General features: G+C 60.1%; 2 protein-coding genes and 2 long non-coding RNA genes across 6 annotated transcripts in view; 2 read left to right on the top strand and 2 right to left on the bottom strand.

Annotated features, from left to right (window-relative positions):
* The window catches only part of LOC135317086 (uncharacterized), a 58,372-nt gene extending 47,940 nt beyond the window's left edge, over nt 1-10,432 (top strand). Inside the window, exon 8 of the long non-coding RNA XR_010376197.1 lies at nt 10,305-10,432. This is a non-coding gene — a long non-coding RNA (uncharacterized LOC135317086). The remainder of the gene's footprint in view (nt 1-10,304) is intronic.
* LOC104044677 (indoleamine 2,3-dioxygenase 2-like) lies at nt 1,418-10,435 on the bottom strand. Of its 3 annotated transcripts, none has more exons than XM_064472677.1 (10): nt 10,337-10,435; nt 8,799-8,894; nt 8,062-8,181; nt 7,753-7,871; nt 7,223-7,237; nt 6,651-6,750; nt 6,337-6,454; nt 5,823-5,874; nt 3,387-3,535; nt 1,418-2,682 (listed from the first exon to the last, which is right to left on the bottom strand). In XM_064472677.1, exons 1-10 carry the CDS (start codon nt 10,433-10,435, stop codon nt 2,312-2,314), a joined length of 1,239 nt encoding a protein of 412 aa, XP_064328747.1. In that variant the 3' UTR covers nt 1,418-2,311. The 3 variants fall into 3 exon arrangements, with proteins under 3 accessions (XP_064328747.1, XP_064328748.1, XP_064328750.1); XM_064472678.1 differs by having other exon boundaries at nt 3,387-3,595; nt 10,273-10,362; XM_064472680.1 differs by having other exon boundaries at nt 3,387-3,595; nt 8,799-8,890; nt 10,273-10,356.
* A 288-nt stretch (nt 10,436-10,723) lies between these two features.
* On the top strand, nt 10,724-11,225 carry LOC135317085 (uncharacterized). Its single transcript, XR_010376196.1, has 2 exons — nt 10,724-11,010; nt 11,097-11,225. It is a non-coding gene; the product is annotated as an uncharacterized LOC135317085 (long non-coding RNA).
* Nucleotides 11,226-11,718: 493 nt separating this feature from the next.
* LOC135317020 (uncharacterized) overlaps nt 11,719-26,118 on the bottom strand; it is a 21,763-nt gene continuing 7,363 nt past the window's right edge. Inside the window, exons 15-38 of the mRNA XM_064472536.1 lie at nt 25,858-25,966; nt 25,245-25,428; nt 24,917-24,997; nt 24,266-24,374; nt 23,961-24,117; nt 23,323-23,412; nt 22,703-22,928; nt 21,914-21,990; nt 21,632-21,809; nt 20,849-20,914; nt 20,540-20,611; nt 20,242-20,408; nt 20,073-20,154; nt 19,642-19,778; nt 19,174-19,354; nt 18,157-18,246; nt 17,610-17,808; nt 17,026-17,131; nt 16,238-16,421; nt 15,876-15,956; nt 15,299-15,443; nt 14,967-15,120; nt 14,624-14,702; nt 11,719-13,122 (exon numbers count right to left, since the gene is read on the bottom strand). Of these exons, the coding sequence (XP_064328606.1) occupies nt 14,651-14,702; nt 14,967-15,120; nt 15,299-15,443; nt 15,876-15,956; nt 16,238-16,421; nt 17,026-17,131; nt 17,610-17,808; nt 18,157-18,246; nt 19,174-19,354; nt 19,642-19,778; nt 20,073-20,154; nt 20,242-20,408; nt 20,540-20,611; nt 20,849-20,914; nt 21,632-21,809; nt 21,914-21,990; nt 22,703-22,928; nt 23,323-23,412; nt 23,961-24,117; nt 24,266-24,374; nt 24,917-24,997; nt 25,245-25,428; nt 25,858-25,966 (2,927 nt within the window). The 3' untranslated portion in view covers nt 11,719-13,122; nt 14,624-14,650. The remainder of the gene's footprint in view (nt 13,123-14,623; nt 14,703-14,966; nt 15,121-15,298; nt 15,444-15,875; nt 15,957-16,237; nt 16,422-17,025; nt 17,132-17,609; nt 17,809-18,156; nt 18,247-19,173; nt 19,355-19,641; nt 19,779-20,072; nt 20,155-20,241; nt 20,409-20,539; nt 20,612-20,848; nt 20,915-21,631; nt 21,810-21,913; nt 21,991-22,702; nt 22,929-23,322; nt 23,413-23,960; nt 24,118-24,265; nt 24,375-24,916; nt 24,998-25,244; nt 25,429-25,857; nt 25,967-26,118) is intronic.

The raw sequence follows: 26,118 nt of genomic DNA, 5'->3' as shown, positions 1-26,118 counted from the left end.
TGATTGGGTGAGAAACCTGTCTCCGGTGGCTGTGCCAGCAAAACCCGGGCAGGCAAAACACGGAGGCATATGGCCTGATTTCCCTAAAGGTGCCGATTCCAAGGAGTTTGGGGGGTGTTTTCTCGCTGTAAAAGGGCATCTTGGGCACCTGGCATTATGACAAAAGCCGGAGCGCTGCTCTCGGCCCGAAGAGCTGCCCGCCCTTCGCAGCACGGTGGGCTGAGGCGAGCCCAGCCCGGCAGCCTCGGGCCAGGGAGCGACGCGCGGGGAGCCGTCGGCAGCCCTGGCAGCTGCGCCGAGCTGCAGCGTTGTTTGCTGGGCTTGCTTCGTCTGCTGCGCGTCTGTATCCCAGGAGCCTGTGTATCAGGTCCTGGGCGGAACCCGGCATCAGGCTGGGTGTTGGTCTGCTGCAGATACCCGGTGAGGACATGGGTTTGTTGAAGTGTTTTCCCCTTTCTGGCTCCTCGAGGAAACCGTACGTACCCGTGTCCCCTGCCACAAAGCCACGTTGCTCAAGGAGACTTAAGAAAGTGAATCCTGTGTGTGCCCGAATGTTGTAGCTTTGCCCCTATGACACCCTGAACTCTTAATAAATCAGGAGCTACGATGAAGCTGGCAATGGAGGGTAAAACCTTAGGCCCTAATGCAGCAGCTCCAAGCGAACAGCAGCCTCCTTGACACCCCACGCTTTCCCCACCTGCTCTGCTCACTTCTCTCATCCACCTTCTCCTCTCGGCTGGCTGTGAGTGACTTCAGCGTCATTCCCATGACTGGAGAGTTGGTGTTTGTCAGCAGACTCCCCCGGTGAGTAACTGTAGTCCCGCTGCAGACACACCAGCTATGTAAGGTCTCTGCCTGTTATTCAGACCGGGAGCAGGCATTTCAGCAGACAAAACTGTCTTGTGCAGAAACAAGCAATAGTGAAATGCTGGGCAATCAAAAGCCTGACTTTTAGACCAGACTGCTTGTTGTTACCAGCCCAAGTACCAGGATCGGGCTGACAGGGTTGGTGAGAATGGCTGACTTGAGACTGCCTGGGTGGTTTGGGACCCACAGGGGCCTGACAGCCGTGGAATGTAAGAAATGTGTCGTGTCTGGGTGTTCAAATGACAAGGTTGCTTGGGGGGGGCGGGGAGGAGCTGTGTCTGGGTGCCACAGGCTGTGGGTCGCAGCGGAAGCCCGGTCTTGCGTCCCACTGCACCCCACCGCCCCCAGCACTCACCGCAGCCCTCCCAAATCCCCACAAGTGTTTTGTTTTACCTGCCCTCGCCTTGTTCCTCTGCTGCGAGGGAGCCCGGCTGCAGCGGGGCCAAAAGCAGGTTTCTGCCGCCACCTCGCGATGGAGAAGCGCTGCGATGTCGCGACGGGCCGGGCAAGGACGCGGCTCCGCGACCGACACAGAGCCCGGCAGCACGGCTGCGGTTGGGGATCGCTGCTTTATTAGCCCGTGTGACCCCACCCGTGTCCAGCCGCGCCTGCGGCCCCGCAGCGGGGCGGCAGCCCCGACCCCCGGGGTGTCGCGGGGAGCGAGCCTGGTGGGACACAGTGAGCAAGGCAGGGACATACACGGCTCTTCCTGGGTGTGTGGAAGGATGCGGTGCCCACCCCAGTGCTGTGGAAGGATGCGGTGCCCACCCCGGTGCTGTGGAAGGATGCAGTGCGCATCCCGGTGCCGTGGAAGGATGCAGTGCGCATCCCAGTGCCGTGGAAGGATGCTGCGCCCATCCCAGCACCGTGGAAGGATGCGGTGCCCATCCTAGTACCGTGGGAGGATGCTGTGCCCATCCCAGTACCATGGAAGGATGCGGTGCCCATCCCAGTACCATGGAAGGATGCGGTGCCCATCCCAGTACCATGGAAGGATGCGGTGCCCATCCCAGCACTGTGGAAGGATGCAGTGCGCATCCTGGTACCATGGAAGGATACTGTGCCCATCCCAGCACTGTGGAAGGATGCGGTGCCCATCCTGGTAGCGTGGGAGGATGCTGTGCCCATCCCAGCACCGTGGATGGATGCCATGCCCATTCTGGTACTGTGGAAGGATGCTGTGCCCATCCCAGTGCCATGGAAGGATGCTGAGCTCGCTGCTTGCCTTTCAGGGGCCATGAGCAGCAGTGCTCTCCTCCATCAACAACCCGGAGCACATTCTCCATGTCCCAGACCTGTGCAAGCGGGAAGGGGGGCTGCTGAGACGAGGTTTTCTGTGAACGTCGCTGCAGTCAGATTTTGGCTTGCGGGCTGCAGACAAGCAGCCGAGCAGTTTGGCCTCCTGCCCCGCTTTGAGCAGTGCCTCGCAAACCCTCAGGGCAAGTCAGGCGCTTATCATCCCTTCCTTGGTGGTGTCCCTGACGCTCTTCAGGAAGCTGAAGATGTGGGACCCACCAGTCCCTTTGGCCTCCAGCGCGGATGGAGGCTTCCCTGCAGAGGGGCCAGCCCTGTCTCCCGGCTCTGCCCGCCTGGCCTTGGCTTTGTCCGCCGCGACGGTGATGTACTTGGTGACGATGGTGATGTGGTAGGACCTGAAGTCTGCCAGCGCAGCGATGCACTGGTTGAAAGCGGCGCAGAGCCGCGCGTCTCCGGAGGAGACCACGTGCTCCTTCAGGGAGGGGGCAGCATGGATCTCCTCCACGAAGGCTCTGTGGGGCGGGGGCATGTAGTCCCTCATCCTGTGCAGGAAGGCAGCTGCGAGGCACCAGCAAAGGAAGACATGACGTGTGGGTGAGTGGGTTAAAGCACCCTGACGCTCTCGGAGAGCAGCCAGAGCAGAGCACCGGCGCTGCCGTGGTCTGCAGGGACCCGACAGCCAGCCCAGCCTCCCGGCCTCCTCTGGTCTGTCTCAGTGCCTCCAATTAATTGAGAAAGAAAACCCATATTAGGTCAATGCTCTGTTAGGGTTGGTCTTAACCCTAAAAGGCAGGTTTTAGCCCTTGCCTTTTGGTTTCGAGTTGTTTGGGGTTGTGGTTTTTTTTTTTGCTACTAGAGTGGTTTTGCTAATTTCTGATAAATGTATTCTGTCCTGAACCAGACTAATGTGAAGCTATGTGAATGGATGTGGTAAATTACTGGCAGGATGCTGGCGTGCTCTGCTCCCTCATCTCTGTGCCCATATATAACCTCAGTAAAAAGTTGACAGGCAAAAAGCAAAATCTGTCCATCTGGGAATTTATAGCGGCGAGGAAGCGCCTGCCAGAGCCTCATTTATGGACTTCCTCCCTAACAAACTGGGCAGAGCCTCAGCCCAGCCGTGCTCCGCCAGGGTTTTGCGAGGGCGAGATGGGCATGTGTCCTGCCGACTGGCAGGGCTGGGCGCGGCCATGGGCATCGCTCCGGCTCGGTTCTCCCCCCGCCCCTATTTGCTTAGGAAAACGGAAAAGTGTGTGACTTACTGCTCTCCTCGCTATGGCGAATGCCCAGGAGCTCGTCAAAAGCGTGAAGGACGGTGCTCTGCGCCGCGCTCCCTCCCGAGTACGCCATGGGCTCGTCAGATACGCCTTCGTATATCAACCCGTCTGGCATGGCGGGGTTGTCTTTCCAGCTGAGCGGGAAGATGCGGCAGTCAGGCAGGGAGCGGCTGCGGGGCGGCTGATACCGGGGGCTGCAAGAGGGGACCCTGGGCTGCCGAGATGGAGCGAAACCTTCCTGACCTGGCCCGTGGATCTCCTCCTCCTCCTCACTCAGCCTTGTCAGCTGTCCTCAAACACAAGATAAACTCCCAACTCAAAAACTGTGTCATGACAAGGTCACGGGCGTAGGGAGAAACCCTTAATTATCGGGGTCCAGAGAGGGGCCACCAGGATGATCAGAGGACAGGGAAGCTGCCATACGAGGATGGGCTGGGAGAGCTGGGTTTGTTCAGCCTTGAGCAAAGGAGGCTCAGTGGGGATCTCATCACCACGTACCAGCACTTAAGGGGCAGCTACGAAGAAGGAGGCTCCCTTTTTACACGGAGTCCCATGGAGAGGACAAGGGGGATGGACACAAGTTGCTCTTGGGGAGATTCCGATTGGACACGAGGGAAATTTTTCACAGTGAGGACAGTCACCACTGGAATAATCTCCCCAGGGAAGGGGTTGGCTCGGCCACGTTGGACACCTTAAAGAGTCGTCTGGACAGGGTGCTGGGCCGTCTTGTCTAGGCTGGGCTCTTCCTAGAAAGGTTGGACTAGATGATCCCTGAGGTCCCTTCCAGCCTGGGATTCTGGGATTCTGTGATTCTGTGATCCTTTGCCAAGGAGCTAGGGGTTGTTCCATGGGACGGCCGTGCACTGGTGAGCGCCCCATGGCGTGGTCCCTGCGGCCGCCCCCTCTGTCTCCGACTCAGGTCCCAGCTCAGGCAGGTGCCCCGTGGCAGTTCGCACACACAGAGCTGCTTGGGGCGTGCAAGAGAGGAGGGGACACTTGTCCAGGCATCAGTGGCACCCAGCATTAATTCCTTGATAGCCCAGTGGCCATTAGGAGACGTCGGGTTGCCTCTGTGGCAGATACCAGTGCCCAAACACTCTCCTGAGCCCTTGAAGATCGGATAGTTCTCTGTTCTTGTTACTCCTCAGATGTCTTTAAAGACAGCACAGAACAGGCTGCCTTTATTTATTTCAGCACAGAACAAGCCTGTAATGTGATTTCCTCCCTCTCATAAAGCTGCTCGTCCTCAGCAAGCCCAGGAACCGGGCCGCGTCGGTGCCTCCCCCCGTACACCATTAACTCACAGTCCCTGTCATCTGGCTTTATGCGCCTGTTGTGCAAAAATGGATAAATGCTCGCTCACAAATGGAGAGAGGAGTTATAATTTCAGCGAGATAATGTGCCTGGCACAAAAATATCGCTTGACCTTCTGAAGAATGCACCATTTCATGAAGCTTTCGGTGCTGGCTGCTAAGGCCGTTTGATGGCTGGAGTAGATTTTGCACAAAATGCAGGGAAAACAGATTCATTATCAAATACTGTAATATTTTTAGCTCTCCAAGAGATGTATTTATAGTAACCTTTACTAGTGGGAAGTTCTTATAAGCAGAAGGGAATTTAAAAGGCATGTTTTTCCAGGCAGATGACCATCAAGACAAGGTCAGCTTGGATAAAAAATGAGAGAAACCTAATCATGATGCATGGAGCCTTTGGACTTAGGAATGCTGAGATACGCTGAAAGAAACAGAAATAGAAACCCCCTGAGAAGGCCGGGAGTGGAGCAGCTGGGGATGCTCGCAGCCCCGCAGGGAACCCGCAGCGCTGGGCTCTCGTGGGTCTGCCTTGCCCAACTGACCTTTTTCAGTATTTGCATGGAGGGGGGGACTGGTTTTTTTAATTAATGGAATTGTAATGGAGCCACAGCAAGAGGCTTGTTATAGAGGTTTCCTTTACACACAGGGGGAAGAGACGCTGCTCGGCTTTGTAGCTTTGTGTGTACAGTGTGTGAAGTGAAGAGAAATTAGCCTTCTCCTGTCACAATTGCTCAGACCAAGAGCAGGAATGATTCATTTCTGCACAATTATGGCTGTTGTGGCACAGAGACCGTGCGGGGGCTAAGCTGGGGTGCGGGATGGAGAGAAGCGGGTAGGGGGGCGCAGACCCCAGCCCTCCTGCCGTGGTCCTTGCCCAGCGGCTCCAGCTCCGCGCAGGCAGATCAACCGCCTGGGAGCTCCCTCGCTCGAGGGCGGCAGGACCGCGTCACTCTTGGGCCACCGCTGCGGGACACAGCGCCGGTTCCTTCCCCACCGCGGGGGGACCCCGTGCCCCGTCTGGGCTGCTCCTTCCCAGTGCACCCCCTGCCCCCCCCGGCCCCGGGAGCTGCTGACACAGTGGCTTTGGAGGGAAAGGTGACGCACTTACCCAGAGAGAAAGATCCGGATCACCGAGTAAAATACTGCTGGATCCACATAGTCTAGGAGGAAATGAGATCATAGGTGTTACTGTGGGCAAAAGGCAATTGTTCCCTCTGCCTGCATCGGTGATTCCCGTGTGGCAGTGCTCCCCCACCAGCCACAGCGACCCGAATCTGTGCTCCGAGCAGGACCGGCAGAGGGGCCGGCACCTTGCGTGGTGCTGGTGCCCCCTCCCTGCGGTGGGCTTCCCCGGGCCAGGCTCCTTGGGGCACTGCTGTGTGCAGCACAGCATCGGCGCTCAGAGGGGGGACACCCCACGCCTTTACCCTGGGCCCGTTTGGGTGCTCAAACCCCGTGTGTCGTCCTGGGAGCACTGAGCTTCCCCTGACCTGTTGCCGCCTCCCCCCGGAGAGGCTTTATGGACCAAGTGCGGGCCCGTTTACGCCAATGCAGCCGAGGAGCTGAAGCGTGCACAGCGATGTGAGGACACGGGCTGCCCGCCAGCTGACGGCTGCTGTTACCGTGCATGCGTTTCAAAGCCTTGCTCATGTTCCCGATGGCTTCTGCCAGCTCCTGCAGGGCTTTGCACAGGGTCTCCTCATCGCGCCGCAGGATGGCACGAATGGCCTCAACAACGGCCTGGGAGAGGAGAGGAGAGAGCATGACGTGCTGAGGAGGCTGGGATGTCTGTGTGCAGCGGCTCTGGATACCCGCTGCCACCCACACCAGCTCTGCCCCTTCGCCCAGCCTGCAGGGGATGGGAGCACGTCGTGGGCGCGTGCCCGCGGGTGCTTTCCAGGTGAGCAAAGAGCTATGGGGCACGGTGGCACCTTACCTTAATCCCAGGCACAGCTGCCTTCTCAACCAGGAGGGTGACGAGGATGAAGCCTCGCAGGCTCTCTCCCCCAGGCAGCGAGATGATGGTGTCCAGGTTCCTGCAGGGGGGAGCGGCGGAGCAGCCGAGTGTGTGGGGGTTAGGAGGGCACTTGCTCAGGATTTCCCCGCACACACCCCAGGACCTGTTGCGCCCTTGGAGCAAAACCCTCCTGGCTGCAGAGCCTCTTGCCTGTACCCCAGGCAGAGACGAGCTGGCACAGAGCAAAAGGTGAGAGGGACTGCCCTGGTTTTGAGGGATCCGCGACCCTCCCCATGCACTCGCTGGGCTAAACGTCTGGCCCACGCCAGCCAGGCTCTGTGTGGACTAGAGCAGCCCACGGTTCAGCTGCGGTCATGGCCCTTTGCTGTTGTTGCAGTGGCATTTGTGTGCCAAAGACTGAGCTGGTTTTGTTGTGCTCATATATCAAGAGATAGGTTCAATCTAAGCAGAGCCCTGCAGTGTCAGAGTGCTAAGCCAATTCAAACAAAACTAATACTGTTAGAAAATAAATAAGCATCTTAAATACTTACTCAATTTCCAAAGGCCTGAAGGCATTTTGGTTATTGCCAACAAATGCACAAGAAAAGGAGAGAGAAAGAGAGCCATTATAAATCGCTCAGCAATGGACTGTGCCTGTGGGAGACAAGCTCGCTGGCCCACGGGAAGCGCCGTCCCCCAGGGGATGCTGGGGGATGCTCCCAGAGGCACCCGGTTCCCCACTGGGCACCCGTGGCTGTGTCTGCGGCTGCAGCACTGGCAGCCCCAGAGAGCGCTGCTCCCCCCTGCCCGGCAAGACCCTTCCCCAGACCTTCTCATAGAATCATGGAATTTTAAGGTTGGAAAAGACCTGTAGGATCATCAAGCCCAACCGTCAGCCCAACACTACCATGTCTCCTAAACCATGACACAGGTCCCCAGTGATGGCTTTTCAATAGTATTTGGCAGAAGTGGTTGGGGACCCATTTGTCCCCGATGCGCTGGAGGGACTTGCTGGGGCGCATCACTGTTGCCCCGACCACGGAAGGAGCCACGCTCGGGCTGCCAGCATTTGCCCATTTACCCATTGGGGTTCTTCCTCCTCCAGTTGGCCAACACGAAGTCCGCATGGCTGAGGATGGGTGGGAGGCCAAGGGCCCGCGAGACCTCCCAGAAGGGGACAGCAAGATTCCGGGGCAGGACCTGAAGGGCACAAAGCACAGGAGACTGGGACACTGTCAGGCTGGTGAAAGGTGCCCATCCAGGCATGAGGGGTCACGCTCCCACTGTGGCCTTAGGAGAGGGGCTTTGCTCCCACAGGATGAGTCCCAGGGGAGCAGCGGCAGCCCCCAGATCCCGAGGAGCAGGTGAACTCGCATCACATTGCTTTTACCTTCACAGTGCCCTCCTCACCCTCCTGCCAGAGGTAGCCCATCGTGATGAAGCTGAGCACCAGATGTGCCAAGTGCAGCTCCTCGCGCCCTCGGAGGTGGCGGGTGCTCAGCTGCGGCATCTGCCAGAGACACCCGTGGGAGCAAGGGGCACTGCAGGCGATGCCAAGGGCCCCCCGCAGTAGGGGGCTGCCCCGCCAGCCAGGGAGAGCCCCTTCTAGTGCCTCTCCCTGCCTCTGCAGTCTCCCCGCAAGCCTCCGTTCCCTCCCACCCCTGCAGGATTTGCTACTGACTTGCTGTTGCTGGTTCGCGAGCACTGACAGCAAACTGCAGGATTTTACTCAAAAAGGTGCCCCTCTCCCTTGCACTGGGATTCACACGAGAGCAGCCGACCCTGTGTGCCGGGGAGCGTCTGGCCGGGCTGGGGGGCTCCTGGAGTGCCTGAGCTCCTTGGTGCGGAGCACGGCTGGGATGAGCCGCAGCTCTCGTGACATCTAGAGGGTTTCCCCTGCCACGGCACGCAGCGCTCCAGCCCTCGCTGCCTCAGCTGGCTGGTGCGACCTAGGACCTGCTGTAGGCGGTATTCCACGCCATCGTTAAGGTTTTGCTTCGGCATATTAGTGCTGTCTGCGTGGGTCCTTGCTGAGGACACGGCTTTGCTTTTCCATGCGTTCAGCAGACGCTGCTGTGTCAGACCGAGGTTTGGGAGCGCTCAAACCAGGAGAGATAACACAGGTACCTGGTGAACTTGTGAGCGGAGCTGACGGCTCGCAATCAGCTGAGGCAGGCCGTGGGCAATCTCCATCCAGGGACCGTAGGGCGCCGGCAGCTCTGTCTTGGGAGAGGGAGGCAAGAGGGAGGGCTGTCAACGCACAGAGACTGGCAGCACGGTGTTGCAAGGCTGTGTCTCGTCTCTCCCCACGAGCAGCTCAGGACTGAGGCAGGAGATATGTCCAGGGGCTAAATCTGGGATCAGCAGAGCTGGCTGTGGAGCCCTGCAAGAAGCAGGGACAGGCTTGGGGGGATAGCGCAGCCCCCTCCTCTGAAGAGGAGGCTTCAGGGCTGTGCTGGGCCGGGGGGACACGCCGCTGCCGTCGTCCTTTGCAAAATAGTGCGAGTTTGTGAGAAACAGGACGCGGAGCATTCTGGTGTGGGCAGGTGGCAGCTGGGGGGGACAGGTCATGGAAAACGTGGCCGTGCCAGTGCCAAGCCTGGGAAGAAGCCACGGGGCTTAGAGGTGATGGGTTGGTTGAGAGAGCCCAGCTGGCTGCCCCGGCCCCTGGACGCCAGACTCTGGGGGGCAGAGGGGAGCACATCCCCTGCACACCCACAGGCTGGGCGCAGCAGGATGGCCAAAGTGGTCCTGCACCGATGCAGCTCTGGGCACCAGCATGACCCTCGGGGAGTCGCTGCAAAAGCAGACGGAGCCTGCCTGTGCCGGGGTGGGGAGGGTAACCCTGTGCTGGGGTACAGGGGGGTGCTGGGATGGAGCAGGAGGGAACACAGGGCTTGGAGATAAGCCCAGCCCTGGGTAAACAGTTTGGTGTCGAGGCCGGCTGAGAGGCAGCACCCAAACTCTCCTGCTCCTGACCCTGCTCTGGCTGTAACACAGAACCACCGCATGGTCTGCGGGGAGATGGGAGTTGGGGGAGCAATGGCAGCCCCGAGGGGGCTGTGCCGGACACTGCCTGGCCAGGGAGGACTGGGAGCCCTTCACCGTTTTGCTCTGTCATGTTTGCAAAGCTTTTCCTGGGGCTCTGGCAGGGGAGCGGACGCCCCCAGCCCGGGCTCCCAGCATCCACCTAGCCTTGCACATCACGCTAATGGTTTGTGTCTGGTTCCCCCTCTTGCAATACCAGCCTGTGTAATTGTGAATTAATGGATGATAAACAAGTATCTGCCTGTCCCTGAGCGCTCCCACTGAGAAGTGAGCCCAGTGATAAACGGCACCGCTTTCAGCATGGGAGATCTGCAGCCTGGCTGCTCTCCTCATCCTCCCTGATATCCTGTAAAGCCAAGGCCGATGTGTGAATTGCAAAGCTCCTTCTCCTCTCCCCTGTGCCACTTGCCGCAGCCAGTTTAATAATTTTTAATGTGAGGGACTTGTTCTGTGAAACTGTCTAAGACAGAATAGCATGTGCCTTCCTCATCCATTTTTATAAACATATAGAGTAGCATTAAATCGAAACCCAACCAGAAAGCCGCTCACCAACCCCTCTATTTTTCTGTTCTCTGTCTCTTGTAGCATGCAGACGCGGTGGCACAGCCGTCTCCTACCAGAGGCTCGGGAAGAAGGAAGCCGTACTCCTCGGAGAGCTGAAACCTGGTCAGTGCCAGAGGCAGCAGGGTCTCCTCCGTGCCGTCGCAGGCCTCCATCACCAGGCGCTGGCCGCGAGGTCGGGACGTGCTCGGCTCGGTGGAGACGCGCTGGCTGCCCAGCTCCCGGTATGTGCTGAGCCAGCGCTGCGTGTCCCGGCCGCAGGACTGTACCTTGTCCCAGGGGGACCCAGGGCCCGGCCGCCCAATGGCCGGAAGGTCCGAGCAAACACGGTCAAAGGTTGCCGATAAGGCGTTGTCGTGGACCAAACATTGATCTCCATCCCACTGAGCATGCACCTATGGGGAAGGATCAGGGAACTTCCCCTTCCCTTGCTGCGGGTAGGGGCTGTGAGCTGTCCCCCCCCAGGACCTCCCCTCGGAGCTGCAGGGATGCACCAGGCTCCCACGGGAGGCTGCATCAAAGGGGCCCAGGGCGCTTTAGGTTGGCGGCAGTGCAGGGCAACACCAAACTCAAGTCCTGTGCGCTGTGCTTGGTCTGCAGGAACCGTGCAGGAACAGATCCACGTCTCGCGGGAGGCGGCAGAGCCCTGCACGCCATGAGCGCAGCATGGACCCCACACACAGCACGGACCCCACACACAGCACGGACCCGAAGCCACCGCACGTGTCAGGTACGGCCCCAGCACGGCAGACGTGTGTTGGTGGCCCTGTGGGACACCCCTAGGTGCCAAGGGCCTGAAGAGCTTTATCCCCACAGGAGCGATACCCACTCCATCAGGCATGAACTGCATCCTCAGCCCCCTGCTCACATAAGGCGCTGCTGATTATACACTAACAATATGCCCAGCACAGCCAAAATAAATTAAGGGGAGCCACATCTAAAGCAGCTGCCACCGAAGTGCTGCATGGCAGGGGGTGAAACTCCCTAATCCGCGTTCCGTGTCACTAAGGGTCTATCTGCATTTCCAGTGAGCTGCCTAATGATGGCACGTGAGCTGACGTTGTCATTAAATTCCCAGTGCCAAACAAAGTGCAAGACAAAGTGCAGGGTGCCGGTAGCACGCCTGCACCGGAGCAGCAGCCGTGCTCTCCCCGCGGCTGCACCCACCCTCAGGGAGGCAGAGCGGACAGTGGTGCATGGAGGGTAGTTAGACCTCTTTGCGGGGAGGGTCTGCAGGCTTCTGACTGAACTGTGATGCACAGGAGCAAAACTCCCTGCCCGTTGGGTGGGTAGTGCTGGCAAGGCTCATGCTGCTGTCTGGCCAGGGATGAACAAAACAAGGCTGAAAGGGACCTCGCGGCGGAGGCTGCCGTTTCCCCACATTTCAGCGCGGTGCTGCCTTTGTCCCCCCAGCAGCTCGGTCCCCTCCCTGCGGCGGGCGCCGGGCTGCAGCGAGGCCACGCTGGTGCTGTTTTCTCTCTGCGCCCACTCCCCTGCGTTTCCCCCTGGGGTTAGCTGGGACCAGGAGGCCCGAGGTGGGACACAACTGTGTGGGTCTTTCTCGTGGACAGGCTGGAAGGGTATTGTTCGCTGGGGCGTGCCGGAGCCAGGCAGGGCACCTCGAGCCCACCCAGGCGTGAGGGTGAGCACCATGGTTTGCCTGTCCAGAGGACATGGGCGGCAGCCAGGGCGGGGAGGGGGCCGCCCAGCATGGCGGGGGGGATTTCCTGGTGTGGCGCCTGCTCCAATGAGTCAGGCTTCCTCCGCCGCCCCAGCCCACCCTCCTGCCGGCCCCACGCCAGCGGGAAGGAGCCTGCGGCCACGACAGGGACGGCGCATCCGCCCCGTGCTCTTCCTGTGTGTTGGCCGCGATGGCATGAGCCCCCCGGCGCCGCTGGGAACCACCCCATCCCGGCGCCTGGCTGGGCAGGGTCCCCACGGCTGACGGTCACTGGGGTGGCCCAGTGGGTCCCCCCATTTGACGGGGGGGCTTGGCAGGATGCTCTGAGCGGGGCCCTGCCAAAACAGAGGTTTGCTGGGGAAAAGTAGCACCGTGAGTGTTGCCTGCACGGAGAGCTGCCCACGCCGGGGTCGGGGCGGGAGACGCTGTGGGTGCATGGAAAGGGAAGGGCTGTGTTAATCGGGGTACGGACAGCAAGACAGGCATCTCTGTGGGGTGCAGGTCTGAGAGCACTGCAGGAAACGTGGGTGCCCCTCCCCGGGGCAGGGCTGGAGGTTAGCGATGTCCTGGCCCGCAGGCTAAGGCGGCCGTGCTGTGCCGCAGCGGGGCAGTCAGCTGCCCCCGGGGGTGTCGGGCAGCCCCTCTCCCAGGTTTGCTGCCTGGTCCTTCCTGGGGACAGCGGCTGACACAGACTGACAGCGACTGGCCTGCTCCCCTCCTGCCTCACCGGCTCTACGTGCAGCGAGGGCCAGGGCTGGCAGGCACCTCTCGCTCGGTCGGTCGGTCGCTGGCACCACCCTGGGCACGTGCCAGGGCTGGACACGTCTCCTGGCTGTGTCCTGGGCAGGAGCAGCCCTTGCCCACACCATCACAGCCGGGGCTCCTACGCTCACTTGGGGGGGTCCTCCCAGTGCAGGCACGGCTCCAGCACACAGCACCGCTCCGCAGGGATGACACAGCCCCTCAGAGATCAGAGACACCTTTTACTGAACAACAAACACCAGAAGAGACGCGCTACACATGCTTACGGTGACCACTACACAGGCTGCGGAGCCTTCGCACCCGTGCCCGGCGCCGCGGGCGCCTCCTCCGCGGGCCTCCCTGGCTCCTCCGTGCGGGGCTCCCTGGCTCTCGCGGCCCGACGCTGCCAGGCCCCAGACGCTGCCGGAGAGGAACCGCCGCAGCGGCACCACTTACTTCTGGGCGGCACCCACCCCCAGCCACCTCCGCCCCAAGGCCCCTGCCCGCCCGAGGGCTGCTTCGCACGGGACTGCCCTCGCACGAGCACTAAGACAACAACACCCCAACCTGGACAACACTCGCTGCCACCACAGTCCGCCTCTGTCCCCTGACAAACCACCCACCCATCACGCTTCTGCTCCAGCCCCTGCCCCAGCCCCGCTGCCCTTCTCTGGACACGCTCCAGCCCCTCAAGGCCCTTCTTGTCCCGAGGGGCCCAAACCTGAGCCCAGCATTCGAGGTGGGGCCTCCCCAGGGCCGAGCACAGGGGCCCCATCCCTGCCCGGCTCCTGCTGGCCACACCAGTGCTGACACAAGCCCGGGGGTTGGTGGCCTCCTTGGCCACCCGGGCACTGCTGGCTCATGCCCAGCCGGCTGTCAGCCAGCACCCCCAGGGCCTTCTCCACCGGGCACTTCCCAGCCCCTCTGCCCCAGGCCTGGGGCGCTGCCTGGGGTTGGGGTGACCCAAGGGCAGGACCCGGCACTGGGCCTTGTTAAACCTCACACAACTGGCCTCGGCCCATGGATCCAGCCTGCCCAGGCCCCTCTGCAGAGCCCTCCTGCCCTCGGGCAGATCGACACTCGCGCCCAACTTGGTGTCACGTGCAAACTCCCTGAGGGTGCCCTCGATCCCCTCGTCCAGATCATTGATGAAGATATTAAACAAGGCTGGCCCCAACACTGAGCCCTGGGAATTGCCCTTCCCGAGGCTGATGCTGGCCACGGCACCCAACCATCACACACCCTCGGCCAGCCACGGCTGGCCTCTACGTGGCATTGCGGGGACACGTCCTGGCACCCACTCGCCGGTGTGTCACGCTGATGGCCGTTACGCTGACTTGCCCCGCAGGCTGCAACACTACAGTGATTGCACTAAACAACCGTTGCAGGTCCCTTCTAACTAACTCCACTAGTCCAGGCCACTCTGTCCCACCCTACTTTCCTATTACAGTTGTACACCTTCTCCCAGCAAGCACAGAATCACAGAATGGTAGGGGTTGGAAGGGACCTCTAGAGATCATCTTGTCCAACCCCCCCCTTAAGAGGTGAAGCACCTCTTAAGCTTCACTGCTCAGAGCTCACGCTAACTGGCCACCAGCCAGGCTGCCGTGTGCTGCCACCTGCCTGGGACATTTGGCCACCTGCCGCCTCTTGACCACCCGCTCCGACTCCTGTGTCTTCAACCGGCCACATCTACAGGTGCCCGGGAGCCAATGTGCCACAGACACCCTCTGCTGCCCACCCACGGCCCCAGCAGCCACGGTGCCCTGACCCCAGGCCGACGCGCCCGCTCAGGCTGCTTCCCTGCCAGCGTCAAGGCACACACAACGGCTCCCTCTCCCATTTCCACTGCCAGCTCCACCGCCACCCCCTCACAAGCACAGCCCAGAAAAACCAGTCAGCCGCTTGGGCAATGACTTACGTTTCAACATCCTTCCCTGCTGTGCCGCTACACATCCAACACGCTCCTTTCCTCATCCACACAGTCTTTGTCTTCCAACCTAGAGTGGGACCAACCATGAAGGCAGCTCCTCTCAGCCGCAGAACTGCCTAGAGCTGCAAGGAGCAAAACCCCTCCCTCCCAGCATCGCAGCCAGCCCATGCTGGCACCGCTTCGTCCCTTCATCAGCTGTCGCTCCTGCTTCCCCCTCCCGTCTCGGGCGTACTGCACGGCTTAGTCCTTGTCTGAGCTCCAGCTTCCCTGCTGCCTACGGCCACCTCCACACCATCACCTCAACACCCTTTGGTGCAGAGAACAAACTCACTTGTCTCCATCCAGCTCCTCTGTGGCAAGACAGCACTTTGGGCCTCTTCTCCTTAGTGCCATGAGGACGAGCCCAGCAGTGACAGGCACAAAGAGACAGAAGGTCAGAAGCAGCCACAGCTTCAGCGAGCCCCCTCTCCTGACATCTGCTTCATCTAGGCACAGAACAACATCTTTGAGCCCATCCTGAGACACACCACAGGACCCAGACACTTGTCTACATGGCCCTGCTCTGGCAAGCCACCAGCAGAGCAGGAATCCATACCCCGGCCCCAGAGCCATCTCTTCCCACGGGTACCATCACCCTGAGCAGCTGCTCCCGTTGCCACTCACCATCTCTGGACGCGCTGCTGCCGCTCCCGCCCATCACCCCTGCCTTCTCCTGGCAAGTCGGTGGTTTCCAGCCAGGATGGCAATGGCAGCTCCCTTGGTTATTGCAGACCTGCATGACAGGCAGGGAGCGGCAGGACATAGCCAGCTGCAGAGGATCATGCCCACACATCCTCACTCGCCAGACACGGGGCACAGATGTCAGGGCATCTCATGCCAGGCAAAGTCTCCCCGTGCCCAGCTTGCCCAGGGCTCACGTGCCCGGCCCTTTGCCTCGGTCAGTGCTGGCTGTCACCTCCCAGGGCTGCCTCCTCCCAGTCCTTATTGCTTCTTCCAGCCTCCGGGCGGGCTCAGACCCTTTCCTTTTGGCTGATTTACAAAGAGGAGCCACTTGGCTCCATGAGGGAGTTCTGCTGGAGGTGCTACACATGCAGCCTCGAGAAACGGTCCAGCACTTCCATCACCAAGCCCCGCTCAGCTGCTCTTCCCCACAAACATGACCTGAGACACCGCTTTTGTGAGCCACATCTCCAGAGAGTTGACCAAACCACAAACAACAACGCGCAGCACCGTGACTTACACCATGATTGTGGCACTTTGTCTTCATCTCACACTTATAGTTCAGGACTGCAGCAGGCACACACCGCTGGTTCAGGCAGATCTACAGCACAAGCACACAGGCAACCCTGGGTCAGCCGGCCGGGCCGTTACGCACCCAGCTCCAGTGAGCTGCAGACCTTTCAGGAACTCACAAGGGAGCGTCAGGCTTTGTGCTGGACCCCCATCTGACGGGGGTCGCGCCGCCCATACATCCATCCCAACTTCTTCAGGGTGGAGTCGACAGAAAAGCCTCTGCTCTCGGCGCTCTGACGCCACTACCACATCGATACTTTCTACAGGTCCTTTTCCCAAGGGAGCTGCTACACGCAGGGCATCGCTTACCTTGTGGTCATCGCAGACAGTGCCGTTGTTCACCAGCATGGGGTCCCTCTCCGTGAGAGGCTTCATGTAGTCTAATGTCACACACAGCGTGTTCTGCACCCGAGCGTAAATCACCGCAGCCTTCTCCTTGGTAAAGGGCTTGGAGCCTGGATATTCACACACGAGCTTCCCACATCGGAGATCCCTGCAAAGGCATCATGACCAAAGGACTTAACAACAGCCACCTTCAGCCTTCCATTCCAGTTCTGTTGTCAACACCAAGCGCATGCTTGGAGAATGGACCCTGAACACCCGCTTCCCAGCACGTGGACACACACGCTGACATTCGCCATGGGTCCTTTCCGCATCCCTCCCTCCCGGCCCGTGCGCTCACCGGCTCCGCATCCCTCCCTCCCGGCCCGTGCGCTCACCGGCTCCGCATCCCTCCCTCCCGGCCCGTGCGCTCACCAGCTCCGCATCCCCCCCTCCCGGCCCGTGCGCTCACCGGCTCCGCATCCCTCCCTCCCGGCCCGTGCGCTCACCGGCTCCGCATCCCTCCCTCCCGGCCCGTGCACTCACCGGCTCCGCATCCCTCCCTCCCGGCCCATGTGCTCACCACCTCTGCGCAGGCACATCCAGTGGCCCTGCCTGCCCAGCCCCAGGACAGCACGTTTCTTGCCGCTGATGGGTGGCTGATTTCTGGGACCCCGCTGTGCTCTCCCACTTTCCCGCTATGGGGCCAGGACCCCCACTCCATGGCAGACCATGCTGAGACCAGAACACCCAAGCACCCTTACTATGGCACCTACTTCCATGCACAATGCTGGTAACCGTGCCGATCGGAGCCACAATGTCCCATTCTGTCCCTTTGGCTGTTAATTTCTTCGTAGCAGGCCAAGGGCCCGTTCTTGGCCCCTGCAAACACGTAACAACACCCATAGTCTGTCCAACGCTTCCCTCCACCTCAGGATTGGGCATCACCACTTAGGCCACATGCTACACCCGCTACGTGGTGATGCCCGGGGCACCTGCGTGCTCAGAGGCATTTGGAGCCGTGGCTGTGCTACACCCTTTCCATGGTGCACTCACGGACTTTTCCCCCAGCCCCTCGGCCACTTGCTCTTTCACCCAGCTTGGATCAACTTCCATGAGATCACTTCTCTCACTGGCACCTCCACTCTGGCTACAGGGCCTCGGTCCCTTACGAACACCCCCAGAGTAACCCACACCAGGACAGCACAGCGATGGACAGACGGCCCAACACGCCTCCTGTCCCTGTTAGCCCACAGGCATGGGTTGGGTTGCCAGGGTTTCCCACTTCAGTGCTTCCCTTCCAGGTCTTTGCATTTCCCACACAACAGCCAGCCCCCCTCCTACAATCCGTCACGCTTACCTTGGCCGAAGACCTTCTGACACTGCTTGTCGGCTGTCTGGCAGACTCCCTGGTAGCAGAAGGCAGTGTTCCTGCTGCAGGGGTGCCCGTCCATGACCCAGAGATCGGGTGTGCAGTCCCCAGAGGTACCGTTGCAATACTCCTTCAACCCACCTTCGTCCTCGGAGCTGCTTCTACATAACGTGCCTCTTTTCAAAAACTAGAGGAAAGAAAATCGATTAGGTTAGAATAGAATTAAAATAGAGCAGAATTAGAATAGAACAGAACTAGAATAGAATTTCAGTAGAACAGATCAGGACAGAATTAGGAGGAATGCCCAAATGCCTCTGCTGGCACCAGCACTTCACAGTGCTCACGGCACCTTCTGACACTCGCTGACCCTCCACGTCAGCGCACTAGCAAGTACCGTCAGCTGGGGGCACGCTCCCCGTTTCCCCCCTTGAGCCCCGTTACATTCCCGCTTCACATCAGGCAGGTGAGCGAGCGATGCCGGCGCAGGGGCTCTCCCTAGGGACCGCAGCATGCCCGCTCCCAGCACATGGCTCACCTGGCAATTCCGGCAGCACGGTCCCGACAGGCACTGCGCCCCTCTCCTCATCCTGCAGCCAACGGCGCAGCACGGGTCGCGCTGACATTCCTGGAGGTGACCAGCAGGGACAGTCAGGCGAGGTTCCGCTTCTCCAGAGGACAAGGGAACACGCCAGAGAGCTTGGCCTTTCTCTCCAGCAGCCCCCATCACCTGAGGCAGCCATCTCCCAGGCTCTCCAGAAGCACCCGGGGTCCCTGGGCAGAGCCCCCCTACCAGGCTGGATGCCCTCAGCCATCAATGCTCCCATGGCAAGGATGTTTTTTTCCATCCTCATAACCATACGTGCCTGAGGCTGGGGGGAGCCGTTGCTGGCAGCACTTTTGGGGACAGAGATCTCTTGCAGATGTGCCACATGGCCGCACCGAGGTCAGCACAAAACTAGGGGGCTTCTAGCAAGGCAGAGGAGTTCATCCACTGCTCACCAGTTCTCCTCTGCAACAGGGTACTGACCCTCTACCAGAATTTCCCTGCTGCCTCCACCTCCACCCTGCCAGCAAACCACAGGACCGCTATAGCACCCCTGCCTTTTGGTAGACTGCAGGCACAGAGTTTCTCCCCACAACATCACCATGTGCCACTCTGGTGTGCAAAGCTGCTTCCCAAGTGGTGTCCGTAGCAGGACGCCCTGGCACGTCCCTAGGGTAATCCCCCCAGCCCCATTTCAGGCTGTGTCCCTGCAGCAGAGGGTGGGGGCAGCCCCTCATTACAGCTACCACCGCTTACAAGCTCCCTCCACCCACCCGTTACCAACACCATGCAACAGCCCTCTATGACGGCTGCTTCGGACATGGTGGCAACCACAGCCAAGCGCCTGCATGGCACCAGCGCTGCGTTAGGGATTTGTAAAGCCTCGGGTCCTCTCTGCCCTGCGCAGAGGTCTGGAGGGTACAGGAGCAATTCACACCTCTCCTGGAACAGTCCATCCCGCCGGGGACACACGGCGCCCTCCCGCTGTACCAAGGCTCCACAACTAACCTCTGCTGAACCGCAGTCGCAAGCCTCTCCCGGCTCCACCACCTTGTTGCCGCACAGAGGAGCTTTATACGCTGCATCCAGAGCTGGCCTGTTCAGCAGGCACTGCCCTTCTCCCGCGGCGAGAAAGCGCTGAAAGTCTCTTATGCTGCAGCTGCTGAAGGCTTTCACACCAGTTGAGTGTCTGCAAGTCAGAGGGCACAGCTGCCGTTACCACGGTCTGCGTCTGGGGCTGCGTGGCCCTTCCCACCCACGGAAGATGTCGGCATCGTGGGGCGGCTGCTCTCTGCGGCTGTTGCCCCCAGGAGCCGCCCGCTGTCTGCCCCCTGCGCCCCTGTACACGTCCCCTGCTCTGCCCCTCGCAGGCAGCGTCGCACAGACGGGCACCGCGCACACCCGGCGGGAGCACACCCCGCTGGTGCCACCGCCCCGAAGCCCACCCGTGCGCCCAGGGGGCAGGGGGAGCCTTACACCGAGCTGGCCTGCATTATGCAGGCGGCTCCAGCGCAGTCACAGCTGCCGGGATCGTCGAACGCCATCCCCAAGCCGAGGCCCAGCAGCTGGGCCACGACGACTGCCAGCGCCTCCAGCGTCATAGACCTCCGGTACTGCCGGGGGGACAGGGACTGGCCTCAGCTGCCGTCGCTGCTGCCCCCAGGTGCCTTCCCTCGGGGGTCTGGAGGGCTGCCGGGCATGAGGGCTCCCGCACCAACAGCCTGCAGCCCCCAGCACCGCTGCTGTGCGGCTGGTGGGGCTCTGCTCCCGCCCGGAGGAGCCTCTGCTGCCAGGGGCTCCTCGGCCTCAGGCCACGCACGGGGCTTAGCTCCGGAGGCACCGCTCACCCCCTTACCTCCAGGCATGCGAGCTTATGGGGACAGACAGACAGCTCAGTGGTACCGTACCAAGACAACCCCTCCAGCGTGGTTTCTGCGACACAGCTTCCTCGCAGAAGATGCCCCCACATAACGGGTCTGCTCCCTGTAACTGGGGAGCAGACGAGACTCACTCCGACACACGGCATACCGGCACCTTCCTTTTGTTTCCACGCTAACACAGCCATCCTCGTCTTACACAAATAGGAATGTTATGTCCTGCAGCCGCAGCACACGATGCACATTCTTCCACTGCAAAAATCTCTGCAGCAACTCCTCAGCATCTCCCGTGGTTGGGATTTTGTTCTTTTCTGTCCAAAACTCCAGAGAAGACAGTGCTATCGTCAGACTGAGGCGAGCAAACATCTGGAGGCAGACAGACAACAGGGCTGGTCCACAGAGCCCTGCGGTCCGCAGCCTCCCGCTTGCTTTAGCTTACCCATACCACTACCACGTGCTTCCCATGCGTGTTCGGGATGCGACCAAAAGCAACTTACACTGTTCACATAGCTGAAAAGCTGCACTATCTTGGCCGTCACAGCATCCTTGTCTGCTCCCATATAGTCATACTGAAAGGCGACGAACACAAGAGCATGTCAGGGCACCGCGCGAGGCACTCCCCTGGAGCACCGGCTGTGCTGTCGGCCACAACATATTCTCGTCCATGCCCAAGGGAGTTAGTTCCCATTGTGTGGAGACTCTCAAGCCTCGTGCAAATTGCCCTTGATATTCTTGTGTAGCTACAGACTTGCTGCATGCAGAAGTTTCTTCTAGAGGCAACAGTTTACAGCAGAGCAAAGACTTACCAGAGCCTTGTCCAAAACTGCGTGCATTTCCAGATACCGCGGGGATCTGCTGTCAGCCTGTTTACCCTTTAGGAAAGGTCAAACATCAAAACAACAAAACCACCCCACGCATGCATTAGTGCAGAGCTTCTGCAGTTTGTAGCAGCTCTGCGAAGGAGACCTTTAGGTCCGTGGTCAGTTGCTGCACTTCACGGCCATTTGGAGCTGTAGGACAGTCACAGACTCCCAGGAAAACAGTGACAACCTCAGCCACAGATTGCGGCCACATTTACAACAGACATTTTGGCAAGGCCACAGACCAACAGGGGAAAAAAGGCCACATGTAACAGAGCAGGGGCAAGCATTGACTCCTTCCTATTCACAACAGCTCCGCCACCCAGCCACCCAGCAGTGCCGCACACCAGCCCGCACCGCTGCCCTCCCGGCACTGCGCACTGCCGGTGGCGCTGGCCCAACGGGCCACATTCCAGCAAAGGAACGTGCCCTCCCCGCTTGCCTGGCTCTCTCCTGCCCTGCTAATGGGGTCGGCTCTTGCATGATAACCGCTGCTGAGAAATCCCCGTCCTGCTTGCCCAGCCTTGGACCACCCTCACAGCTCCCACCCATCACAGGCAGAGACCTCAGCCTTAGCACAGGCAAGTTACGCAGCCATTTAGCACCTCCTGTACCAAATCGACTCAAAGAACACACTATTGCACAAATTGAGGCCTTCTTCAGTGACAGATTTCCCATGCCTATGGCTACCATCCCACCGAAGACCAGGCGGCCAGGGGGTGTACTCACTGCTACTGCATCCTCCCGCTGCCGTGACACCTCCCCAGCCTGGGCAAGAGAGGCGTTTTCTATGAACAGCCAACTGTCTATGTTTTCATTCCGCATTGGGTACACGAGGTGCTGATACCCGGCTGCAGCCTCCAGAGGCTTGATCCCGTAGCTGGCATTCGCGAGCTGCAGGATCCCGCTGGAAAGCGAAGGTGCAGAGCGGCAGGAATGGCTCCTCCGCCTCCCTGGGACGACACCAACGCCAGCCGGCGCCTGTCCCCCACGCAAAGGCAACCGCTTTACCTCAGGCCGGAGCAGGTGCTAAGCGCCACGAGTGAAATGGGGAAACCCTCGACGTAGCCTTCGTAGAAGCAGTCACGCTGGAAGGAGTAAAGGTATCAGCAGCTCGGTGCCCTCTCCCCAGAGACCTGGGGAGCGCTGCAGTGTGCGAGGCACCAGACCTTGCTGCCGCCTGCACTGCGGTCCCTGTCCCCGCAGAGGACGGGCACACAGCGCGCGTGGGGAGAAGCACAGCGCTGCAGCCTCCTCTGGGAGCGGGCACCTGCACTGACTCCCGGCTGGTCTTTGTCCCTTCCGGAGCTCCCTACCGTCCTTGGGAAGCTGTCACGGCTCCGTGCCAGCCCTCGCTGCTGCGGGGTGCGAGGCGATGCGTGCCCCCAGCGTGGCTGTCCTCCCAAGCGCTGTGCCGGCTGGGTGACGCGGCCGTTCACCCGGCAGCAGCTCCGGCCCCGCAGGCAGCTGGAGCCCGCACACTGCAGGACAGCATTGCTTGCACCGCTGCGTCAGCTAGAGGCTGAGACCCCCACCCTGCCTCTCTGCAAAACCACCAGCTGGCTGCTGCCCACCTTCCTCCAACCACACGGTACCAACCCCGTCGAGGTTTGAGCACCGCTGGCGTGGCTACCCGTGGTCACAGGGAAGGGGTTTGGCGCCTTGAGAAAGGCCCTGCTGGCACCGTGTCGGGGCAGAACAGGGCTCCACAGGGCACTGTTGAGAGCCGCCACTGGAGCGCTTCCACGGTCACTCTGCTCTCAGAGGCACTGGGTGCAGCACACGGGGTGGGACCGTTACCTCGATATGCGCCAGTTCGGATCTCGCAAGCCCCCCTCGGCCATCGGTATAGATCCGGAAATCCTCCGGCAAAAACACTCTATGCACAAAGCAGAGATGATGCCCTCGCGATCGGCACCTTGGCCACACGCGGTGGCCACCGCACGAGGCCGCGGCCCTCCCCGGACCCCGGCCGCCACCCCGCAGAGGGGCCGGGGGCCGCGCTGCCTGCCCGCTGCACCCCACTTACTGCTGCCGCAGGCGCACGGTGCGGGGGGTCCCCTCGATGGGGACGATGTAGGTCCGGGCGCGCTGCCCGCGGGGAGAGGAGCGTTAGGGGTGGCGGGGCGGGGAGCGGGGCCGGGGGGGGTCCCGGGGTCCGCACCTACCTGCGGGGCGCCGCCCGCCGCCACCAGCCGCGGCACCGCCGGCATCGCCCCCCGCGCCCCGCCGCCCCCGGCCGGCCGCCAGCCCAGCGCCCCCAGCCCCGGCCCCAGCGCGGCCAGCGCGGCCAGTGCCCCCAGCAGCCCCGGCGCCGCCCGCATCGCCCCGCCAACGGCCCCGCGGCCCGGCCGGTACCGGCCCCGCCGCCCCGCACAGAGGCGCGCACACGCGGCTGCCCCCAACGCCTTTATTAGCGCCCGCGCCGCGGCCCCGGCTGCGGGTCCGGCTCCCGCTGCGGGTCCGGCTGCGGGTCCGGGTCCGTGTCCGTGTCCGTGTCGCGGCCGTCGCTGCCCTCCTCGGCGGCGGGGCTGTGCGGGACCCGGCGCGGTGCCTCAGCCCCGGCCCCGCCAGCCCCGGCGCCCCCCGGCTCCAGACCCAGCCCTGCTTCCCCGCGCACCGTCTCCCACCCGCGCTCCTCCTCCACGCCGGAGAGAGCGAGCGAGCTGCCGTTTATACTGGGATCTGCAGCTTCTCCTGCATCCTACTTTTCCGCTTTTACGGTTTGGTTTCCCCAGGAATGAGCAAATGGAAAACCTGTTTCCCGCAGCTCTTGCACACAGCACGCGTGGTGCCAGGAAATCCACCCTTAGTTTTGCTTCTCCTACATTTGTGTATTTTAGACATCTGTTCACTAGTTTCTTCCCTTGTTGACCAACAAACAGTTCCCAGTTTCCCAACAAACACTTACTGTTCCCCAAGCACTGCTGTCCCAGCTCTGCCTGGGCTGCAAATCCCACTCGCCAGCTTTCCCAATAATGCCACGCTCCCACAAACCCCTGCCCATCTCCCACACCCGGAACGGAGGATTTGCATTAAGTAACTAACATCAACTTACCCATCCGCGTGCGATCCCCTCCTTGCACAGAATCTTTTCAGCTGGCTCCGCTTCATGATCACGACAGTGCCACAGACCAGGGCGAGGAGGATGATGCTGAGGCTCAGCAGCAGCCAGTTCTTCAGCACGGCTGGGGCAGAGCTTTGGGTGATATGACCTAGGGGGAGAAGCAAAAATAAGGGCCGGGTGATGCCACAGCCCCTCTGCTCAGCTGCGAGCCCAACGAGGCGGCTTGCGGGGCAGTGGGAGCTGCTATTGCACCCCATAAAACCATGGGGCACCCAGAGCCCAGCTGCAGCACCCACCGCGGCCCAGCATGCTGTCGATGCTGCCGCCGACAGAGGATCCTCGAGTCTTGCACCTCGGGGGGTTCCAGCCCGGATCGCAGTGGCAGTTCTTCTTGTTATTGCACACCTGCAAGCACCAGGGTGGGCAGGAAACCCCCCTCACTGGGGAAACCCCTACTGAGGAACGTGCTCTGTCCCCACTGGGATTGCTGCTTTCCCACCCGCCCCTGCTCTCCCCGCACGCCCCGATCCCAGGCTGCGGTCACGACCGGCCGGCCGGTGCCCCGTGGCACTGCTCCGCTCTTCGCCCTCTGCCTCTCGCCTTGCGCAGGCATGGTCATGCTTTCCAATGCTAATTCAGCCATGTGCAGTTAAATCCCCTCTCAATAATCTTTTTCCAGTTTTCTGCTAATCCAGACAAGCAAATGCTCCAAGCCCCTTTATCCCACTTATTTTTCACTTGGGACAGAACGTAAGTTAGGCAGTCTCACTTAATGTCTCCCACAATAACTGGTCACTGCATGATGATTTCAGAGAACAAGCGTTAGCCCAAAACACAGGTCTCGGCAATTCACAGACAAGCCTCCGTGGGTATTTTAACTGAACCTCTCTCTCCGGCAATATGCGTCAAACCAGTAACGCTAACTTAACTGCTCTGCTGCTACTTACTCCATGCCCGTGGCATTTTTTCTGCACGTTGCAGTCATACTTGAGGACCGAATGTGGGTGGCACGTGCCGTTCATACAAACCTGGAAGACCAAAAGGTAAAAAATCCTGCTGGGCACTTTTTCATCACCCTTTATCATGCTTGCCATAACTCTAAAAAGGATTCCTAGCCCTAAGGAACGATCAACAGTCAATAGCACAGGTAATAATTACTAAAAACATAAGCACAGACCACCTTTAAACCATACTGCAAAATGGCAACTATTTCTAAAACAGTTACTGTCGTGATAGTTATGTGCCATTGCCAGATGCTCGTGCAATATTTCTCACCTTTCCAGGACCACATTTTGTTCCTTCTTTTACCAGGAGAGGATCTAGCGCCGTGGGTCCACGCAGAAAATCGAAAGACACGCAGAGATGTCCTTGCACTTGAGCATAAATTATGGCACCCTTGACTTTTGTGAAGGGAATACGATTCGGGTACGTACACACTAGCTTTCCACATCCCAGATTCCTAAAAAATCCGTTAGCACAATAGATTAGCGCAGTGCGCGCAGCATCTGACCGAGCGCAGTGCTGGAGGCGGTGAGGTGCTGGGCTCGGGGAGGGGGATTTACACTAAATAAAAGCACAAGCGTGTGATGTTTCAGAAGAGCTGAATCCTTGATACCAGGGGAGAAGCTGTCCTACGAGCCATCAGGACATTAAATACTCGCACAATTAGGCGTGTGCTGAGGCTGGCCTCAGAAGCCTCTGGTTTCTCTACCCCACCATTTCTCTGAAGAACAGCTAGAGCTAATACTGCAGGTCAGTCCCGCCCAGCAAAAGAACAACATACCAAAAACAACCTTCTCACAGGTTATTACTTTGCATCAACAGTAATGGGAAGCACAAAATAAATATATATTTCCAATTCAACACTCTGCATTCCCCTGAAACCTACGGCCAGGAACAGGGCTGATAGCCGTCCTTCGGGTGGTTGCCACAGTGCCCAAACCTGTCCTGATGACTGTTGACTTCTTCGTAACAGGCCAAGGGAGCATTTTTTGCACCTGGAAGTTTAGAGACAACAGCCATTACCGCCGAGGGTAAAACAAAGATACCTCTGTTGCCTCTAACACTTATCAGTTCTGGCCTCTGACAGGGACACTTGGCTACCGCTCCTGTCCCATCGCTAGCCGCCTCTGTTCGGGTGGTGGGACAG

The sequence above is a fragment of the Phalacrocorax carbo genome, chromosome 24, assembly GCF_963921805.1.
Source record: "Phalacrocorax carbo chromosome 24, bPhaCar2.1, whole genome shotgun sequence".
Lineage (NCBI taxonomy): Eukaryota > Metazoa > Chordata > Aves > Suliformes > Phalacrocoracidae > Phalacrocorax > Phalacrocorax carbo.
The sequence above is the reverse complement of the archived record's forward strand: the minus strand, read 5'-3'. Positions and strand labels throughout refer to the sequence as shown.